We start from the raw sequence: 8,784 nt of genomic DNA on the forward strand, positions 1-8,784 counted from the left end.
AAAACTGTTTTGTTAATTGAAACAATAGCAACGTTTCATACCATTTTGGAAAGTGCATTAAATGAGCAATCTTTTCAAATAAGGTGCCAGGTTTGTGTGGTATATTTTTTTTATAGTATGTAGAGTAAAAGTTGTTTATAAAAAAATACGATTACCTTTTATGACTTTTAAAACCGTGTTTTTTTTAAACATACAGCATTACTCGATATTTTTTTTGACTGCGATCAATAGCAGGGCTATACAGGGTGATGCTACACCAAACAAAATCTAACAATATGGATTTTTGTACCGGCGGCACGCAAAAAACTGATCCAAGGTGTCGATTTTCAGCAAATTTATAAAAGTGTCAATATCTCGAAAATTATCGAGTTTTTACTAAGGTCATTTTGTGATATTCTGGCCTCTCATGAGCTGACCTATCAGCCCTTTAAGGGATGACGTTGACTTTTGGGACACCCTGTATAAAATGTGCAGAGATAGATAGCGTGGTTCCACAATAACACGTAGTAACTTTTTTGCCCTCAAAATAATGATTGCATAAAATCATTCTTCTTGGTCAGTCCAACCAAAGACTCCGCTAAAAATACTCTGTCTGCCATCTGTCATATAAGAAAATCTCTCAAGTATTCGATATAAAATACCTATTATTTACCATTTTATAGCTGATTATTAATTAATATGAAAGAGCAATAAGCAAAATGTTTGAATATTAATTATTATAACCAAATTTCAATTGAAAATCCAATTGGAATGATGATGTTATTAATATTATTATAATGACATCAAATTTGTGGTGAGTAAAATTTTCATCAATCTCTTTTTGTACAAAGAAAATATTATTGTTTTTTATTGTTAACCCACTATACAACCAAATAATAACCACCTGTGATTAGTTTTCTAACTCTTGTTTCCTCTGACTATCTCTTCAATATTTTACGGACAAAAACACAGTTAATAAACGGTTAATGAGTCATATCGAGATTGAGGGCACCAATAAAATTTAAATTATAAAAGTACATGCGTCGGTATAGTTTCAGCACTGTTACTTAAAATATAATGATAATAGGAAGCATTTATAAACCATACAGATTGGAAAAGGGATTCAAAGTTTCAACTCAGCTTCATTGACATATATATATTACTTTTTGAAATCATTGCTCAGCTTATTCAAACATTTTTAAACCTTTCATTTTCTTAAATAACTACAGTTATTGCGAACCGCTGTACCTAACAAGAAATATCACTCACAAATCTGTTTTTAGCAAATTAGTGATTATACTCGTGTAAAGAAACAAAGTTGGTTTTATTTTGTTTTCAGAAAACCGGAAAAAAATTGAAAATAACCAATATGTCTTGCAGTGACCAAAGTGATTTTTGGGACTCACTGAAAACCAATTTGTGGAGTCTGTTTCCAAGCTCGAGTATAATCACAAGTTTCAGCCAAAACAGTACGTTAAAAGCGTTTTAAACTATTCAGTTCACTTACATACTCACGCACGTCAAAATTAGGTTTTCAAATGATAAATACTAAAATTGCTAGGTATAACAGGTAAATTAAATTTAAATCCTAAAGTGTTAACTGGTTCACTCAATAATTAGGATATCTAAAGTTAGGCTGGACTGCCGTCAACTATACGGGAAAAAAATAAAGTCTGAATAGATTACAAACATTTTGTTTACAGAAAAACGGATAGCAACTTGCAGGCGGAAATTTAGCTACGAGAGAACTAGAGTGGGGTGAAACAAACAAAGCCAAGGAGTATGGGTAAACAAAACAACGAGGCTACAGCGATTGTAAAACGCAAGGCTAGCTGCGATGCTCTGCGGAGTCCCCAGAGATGTGTATCGAACAGACAGATGATTGATAGAAAAAGCGCCATTCAAATAAAAAGAAAGTGTATTACTAAAGCCTCCAGTGCTACAAACAAACAAGACCTTTCAGTGGAGACGGACAACTGCATTTTGAGAAGACTGTACAAAAGACGAAGATTACTCAGAGACAAAATTGAATGTAGTAAAGTAAGTGATGCAGGGAACGGTTCTGTGTGCATTAGTCCAGAAGATGACAGTGCGTGTGGCGATCAACACAATAAAAGTTTACTGAGCAACATGTTTGCGCCAAGCAATTTAGAAACTTTAGCTGTTTACAATCTACAAAAGCTGCTGAACGACTACATGGAAAGACATTTGCAGGAAAACGAAGAAATTAAGGAAAGGATTGAAGATACATTCAACACAATAATGCAGAAGATAAAGTCTAACAGCACATCTTCTAATGCTTATTCGTCTCATTGTGATTCAGAGGCTGTTCCGTTTATCTGTAGGCACTGCAATAAAACTGCTCTATCGGAAGCTAAAACTGGAGTTGCTAAGGGGACTTCACGAATCACAATACCGTTTCGATGCAAAAACGTCAGAATACTCTCAACGTTAACGGTGCCGCGAGCGTATTGTAAAAAAAAATCTACACACATAACTAGAAAAGGGATTTACACACCTTTTCATAAGTGCTCTTTTAGCGAAATGCAGTCACTGAATGAAACTACTACATCTAACCTTTCCACAAGTTATGGTTTACCACCGATATCTCATAGTTCTTTTACTGAAGATACGATTGATGAAACAGTCACTTCCCAAACCTTCGCTTCAGCTACTCCAAAGCGACCAGTTCAAGCCGTATCATCTCAACACATATTTCATTCTTCGCCTGGCTGTATGACAGTGTTGAGGGCACATATACCTAGCAATTCTATGAGAACACCTAATAGTCGTTACAATCCTTCATCTTTGGAATCACTGAGTTCGAATGCGTTTACGAAGAATACACTGTGTAGTGTAAATTCTGCCCTTAATATTGAAAAGAGCTATGTAAATACAGTAAATACTAGTACAAGCAGTAGCTCTAGTGCAAGTTCTGTGGATGTACCTATGCGCTCTCACACCTCTCCTAATCAGAAAGTATCATCCAAAGATTCTTTAGGGTGTATTTGCAATAGATCAACTAAAGTAATAACTAGACAATTTTCGCTTCTGACTCTAAAGTCGAAAGACGACGCTATGATTAAAAAAATATACGGTAATGGCAGTGCAACAAACGAGCTGTTAATGAATTTCTCTCGAATATCAAGTTCTCTACATGGAAATTTTAATAAGAACGTTAGCATATCAGTCAAACATAGTGCAAGTGCCTTATCGCAAATGAATATAAAAAATCTGGAAATCAATAATACATCCAAGGTTCACACCTTGTTCCAACCAAAAAAATCTGTTGATAATCAAATTTCATTCCGGGATGCTCTTAGTTTTGACATAGTCACTCTAGCAAGCAATAATGCTAATAAAGGCGCAACAAAAACGTCTGCTCAATGCAGTGAGAGAATAACTTTTAAAAAATCTTGGGCTACTTCTCCCAGAGTATTGTGCTCAAATAATGCTCCTTATTCAATAGTACCAACAGCTAAACATACAAGTTTATCTCTGAATGACAGAAATATGAGAACAATACCAAATGCAATAATCAATGAAAACTCAAGACCTATAAAACAACCAGCACAATTAGATAATTACATAAATAAGTATAAACCAATTTCTGTTTCATCAAGACTACAATTCTGTAAAATAATAAAACAGACTAGGGAAGTAGGAGTCAATGCCATAAAACAACCTTTGAAAGTAGCTCAGATTCAAACTGATGATATTGCTTCTACGGGTGTATTGTCATTTGAACAACTGGTTGAGCCAAAATTGAAAGTGAATATTGAAACTAGTATAACTTCAGATATACAACTCTTTCAAAATTTTAATAACACTGATAACTTAAACAATATTAAGTTGCCAAAATCAATAAATGTTAATCATTGTCAAACTGCCTTAATAGAGGAAAGAAATATTTTAAATAAGCCAAAAAAATACAGGCGCAAGAAAAGGAAAACAGTAACAAACAGGTGTAAAAAACTGAAGTCTGTCCATTTTGATGATACGAAACCCTTTTTTAAGTCTCTGACTTCGCAAAATCAAAAATCCTATCCGGAGGACAGTACAGAAATTAGTACGTTATGTGAAAAAATATTTGATTATTTTTCTTTAAAAAAAAGACCTATAAAGAAACATATGAATTTCGAGGTTTTTGTTAATTTGAAACCTAATATTGACGATGCATCAAAACCATCTACAAAAGACGCTTTTAACGCTGACTCAACGGATGTTGATGTTACAGAAAAAAGTAAAAAGAAAACTCCCGTAGAGGATCATAATAACTCAGTTCAACCAAATATCATAAATCTTCTAGATGGATCGGTTCAACAAAAACAGTACTTATCCGTAGCATCTGTTTCTACACAAAGTGATAACGGAGACCACAGTTCACAATCTATCGAAACAGACACTACCACTAATGAAAATTCTACTATGACGAATTATGATAGACAGGGTATTTTTCGACGAAAACCTTGTATTGAAGTAATAAGTCAATATACAAATACCTATGATTTAGAAATAGCAAAAGAGATAAATGAACTGCGATCTGTGTTAAAGATCCTGGCTTCTGCGGCAGATAAATTTTTGTCTGATAATAACAGTAAGAAAACGTTGAATAGTAATGAGCCGTTAAAAATTGAACCTGTAAATATTGAAGATCCTATGCCACCAGTACCTACCAAGCCACCTGAGCTTCCAACAGTACAATCGCCACAATTGCTCCCAGTAAATGAACCACTGTCAGTCCCAATTATATCTCCTTCACCAGTAAACGACAACAACGACAACGACAAACAACCTGTACTGGAAATCGCATCATATGTCCATCTTGAAGATACTGTTCCAATTACGCCTTTGCCAGAAGCATCATCCTTACATCCAATCAAAAACCCTTCATCAGTGGAAGCAAAACCACAACTCGTTAACATTTCCAACAATACAAAAGCAACCCAAATCAAACAGGCTGGTGATTTTAATCTAGCTAACTACTTGCCAGCCAAACCAAGAAAAAATTTAAAGAGATGTACATCTTATGATATATTTGCCAGTGAAGAAATACTCAAAGCAACTGATATGACTTCCGCAAATGAAATATTTGATTTTGATAGGGGTCAAACTAGCGAAGCAACATACTGCTGTTTGCCAAAGTCCCGATCTTTGTTTGAACTTTCAACGTCAACTACCAGCAGAGCTAAGCTGTTAAACTTATTTTGGGATAAATATTTCGAGAAAAATAATATGAAAGACCCATTCAAGCAAAAATTAAGTTCTACGAACATCACAAAAAGTAAAGTAAAATATGTGGATAAACATGATTATACTAAATCAAGTAAAATACATTCAGTGAAAACAATTGAGGAGAGTTATTGCAAAGATCAAGATAGTGATGATGAAAATGAAGAAATATCTATATCTGTTTTACAAATATCACCAACTGTAAAGGAGCCATTACCAAAAAAATCTTTAAAACCAATTAAAATTATCGACAGTAGTATGCTTCGTACCGTCTACAAAACAGATAAAACAATTGAAAAACCTAATGCAGACGCAGAATCCATGACACTATTTAAGAACCAAACCAACTATGACGACAATCCAAGTTTTGATTCAAAGAAAGATGACTCTTGGGAGGACTCTCAAGTTGAGATAGGCGCGTCTAGCTATTTCGGAAAGACACCTACCAGCGTTTGCTTTAGTTGCGTTTCGCATTCGAGGTATGCTGCAGATAAATTTGAACAAAAGCAGTCTAAGCTACATCCATCACCAAAATTTAACACCAGTAGTGTAGAGTATTCTTCAGTGACGTTTTCCAATCCAGCTGATGGTGGTGATGCGCCGCGTAAACATCTTGAAGACCCTAAAATTTCAGAAACTAACGTGATTGGAGGAGCATCGTCATCCTTCATTGTAGAAATATCCAGTTCCGAAAAAGGCTCTGATCAGAATGTTTTGTCAGACGAGACACTAACTGAAAAAAGCAACAAAAGATGGTACTATTACTCAGTGTTTCTCGTTGTGGCTTTTGTTATAATTTTAGCTGTAGTTTACATTTATGTAGGCGGAAAAAAGATAAAACTTTGGAAACGTACAAATTCACGGATGAACAAGAAACCAAGATATAGAAAGTTGTCAGAATACGGTTTTTGATGTCTCTTTTGTTGTTTAGTGTGTGCAATAAATGCGATTTTGTTCATATTGTTTTTTTTTTTAAATAAATTAAATACCTATTATAATATATTAGTAGTATACCTACCGACAATATTTTTTTGTATATTCATTTAACAGGTTGACCTTAACTTAGCCGATAAAGCAGAAAGTGATATAATATTATTTCTCCCGAGTTCAATTTTATTATTAATATTATTCTAACTTATCGTTGAAGAGTTAATCAGAGCTGAAAGTAGCATATCCATTTCAATAGTATAGTGATAGGTTTCAAGACTCACATTTTAATTTGCTGGGAGTGTAGAGATAAAGATCAATTTAATTTAATTTTTTACAGAAGATATAAAAATTTTACAACTGGTAAATAAAAAATATGTAATCTTGAACTTAAAGTACGAGTAAGATAAAGTAAAAGTATATAAAAATGATACAAATATCAGATGACTTATTATCACTCAGTGAGTCAAACGAAGATGCTGATAGTTCCATAACTCTCACAAATGCCAGTAGTTCACAAGAAACTCTAAACAGGGATGTAAATAAATCTAAAAGCATTGTACTAGAAAACTCGAATGTAGATACGGATGGATCCAGAATGTTACTTTTCTACGAAGATGAAGAAGAAAAAAATGGAAATGATTTAACAGACGCCAAAGCCTCACCTGCAACACTCAACTTACCCGCTGAACAAACTGAAACAAAACTATGCATAATTAACGAACCCAAAAACACTCATAATCAAATGCTTACACCAGTGCTATCTAATATAACGAATACATCAAAAATTGAATTAATAAAAACACACTCAAAACAAAAACGCTACAAGGATGATAATAATAAAGAGAAAAAGTTTGAAAAAACTAAACTGAACATGAATGCCAACTGGGAGATAAAAAAAGATTCATTTATTTTAAACAAAGACTATAAAAACACAAAGAAGTTACAAAATTCAGATGATTCAGAGTTTTCAGTTCTGTCTTCAGATAATTTTGCAATCAAAACTTTAGATGAATTTGGCAATAATGCAGATATTAATTTAAATAATAATTCCAATATTCCAGAAAGTGGGACATCTAAAAATAACGATTCTATGGCTTCCAAAAGCACTGAAACGTTACCATATCGCTACTCTATATATCCTGTAACACAAAATAGTGTCGATAAAATACTAACAGAAGTCTTGGATAACCAGCTAAGTAATAACCATAATAAAGTTATAAAAGTTGGAAATATTGAAAGTATAACTTCTTGTGCTACACAAAGCACTATTATTATTAAAGAAGAAACTGAAAACGATGAACAGCCTAATATTGAAATTAATCCTTCACCAGAAATAGTGCAAAAGCCAACGTATATATTTGATTCCAATTCTATCGAAATAGCAACAGTTCATATTGATCAATATAACTTACCATTTGACGATAAATTAAGAAGTATAAGTTATGCTATACTACAACAGCAAATGTCTCATGATTCGAGTAATCGTTTCTCAGATTATATTGAAGATAGCTGTAAAAGTGAAACGGTTACCGATTCATCAATATTTTGTGATAAAGTGTTGCAAGAATGTCATAATGTTGGTAATGAATTAGGCTGTACAAAAGAAACGATTAAAATATTGCCGTCAATATCATCACCATCAGCAAAAAAAATAACACAGACACTTCTTGAAAAGGCTAGTGAGTTAGATCATTTGGTAAAAATACTCACATTAGAAATTGCATCTGCTGCAAAACTGTCCGATGGCACAAATTATGAAAAGGAAATTAAGAAAACAAATTTATTTTCAAAAAATAATGGCAGTGAACGATTTGGTCATGCAGATACTATTTTAAATTTCCAAAATAAATATAAGTTACCAATCGTACAACCCTTTAAAGACATGTTAAAGACAACTGAAATCAAATCCGAAAACGAGGATTTACGACAAGATATCAAAACACTGCAAACGAAGTGGGATGAAATGTCTAAAGCTTTAGCAAATTCAATAGCAAAATTCGAAAATGAATTCATCGATCGTATAGTCAAGGAATTTAAATCTTCAATGGCTGTTAAGCGTCAAGCTTCAGAAGGAACTTTTATAGTAACAAACAAAACCAAATTATCACACCAATCTTTACAATGCAATTTAATTCAACCAGTTCTAAAACAATCTATAATAGACATAAAAAAACCATTTGAAATAGTTAAAGTTCATGCTGAAAAAGCGACGCGTTCAGTTTCATCTATAAATTCACATTCTTCGAGAGGAGAAAAGTTATCCCTTTACGATTTACCTGAAACAGATGATTCAAGAGAAAAAGAAGATATTAGAGTCACGATCGAAGAAAACGAGCATGAATCAATATTTCAAAAGTTATTGACCGCATTATTGCTACATTGCAAATTTATTAAATCAAATCTCTTCATCATCCTCAGTGTGCCTGGATTTTTTGTAGGAATAAGTTTAATCTATGTTTTTTTCATAATATTTAGAAGTTTTATTTTACTCGATATTCCGTGAATGTTATTAAAATTGTCATGTCCTGTTTTTTCTTGAGAATTATTAAATAAAAGTACCTACTAACTTAATTACCTACTTCTTTTTAAATTTGTTTTCTATTCATAACATATTATCTAGAGTTTCAACATTATAATCTGCAA

At 32.9% G+C, this 8,784-nt stretch overlaps 1 protein-coding gene across 4 annotated transcripts; it reads left to right on the plus strand.

The window, feature by feature from the left end:
• Nucleotides 1-608: 608 nt before the first annotated feature.
• Nucleotides 609-8,712, plus strand: LOC105383583. Of its 4 annotated transcripts, none has more exons than XM_038114535.2 (3): nt 609-793; nt 1,319-1,448; nt 1,683-6,169. In XM_038114535.2, the coding sequence occupies exon 3, from the start codon at nt 1,762-1,764 to the stop codon at nt 6,121-6,123; it is 4,362 nt and encodes a 1,453-aa protein (XP_037970463.2). In that variant the 5' UTR covers nt 609-793; nt 1,319-1,448; nt 1,683-1,761; the 3' UTR covers nt 6,124-6,169. The 4 variants fall into 4 exon arrangements, with proteins under 4 accessions (XP_037970463.2, XP_037970464.2, XP_037970466.2 ...); XM_038114538.2 differs by having other exon boundaries at nt 612-793; nt 4,217-6,169; XM_038114536.2 differs by lacking the exon at nt 1,319-1,448.
• The last annotated feature ends 72 nt before the right edge of the window (nt 8,713-8,784 follow it).

Source organism: Plutella xylostella, chromosome 31 (assembly GCF_932276165.1).
Source record: "Plutella xylostella chromosome 31, ilPluXylo3.1, whole genome shotgun sequence".
In the NCBI taxonomy this organism is placed as follows: domain Eukaryota; kingdom Metazoa; phylum Arthropoda; class Insecta; order Lepidoptera; family Plutellidae; genus Plutella; species Plutella xylostella.

Bases quoted from the DNA above. Each gene is read 5' to 3' on its own strand.
- LOC105383583 (XM_038114535.2), top strand. From the start codon at position 1,762: ATGGGTAAACAAAACAACGAGGCTACAGCGATTGTAAAACGCAAGGCT.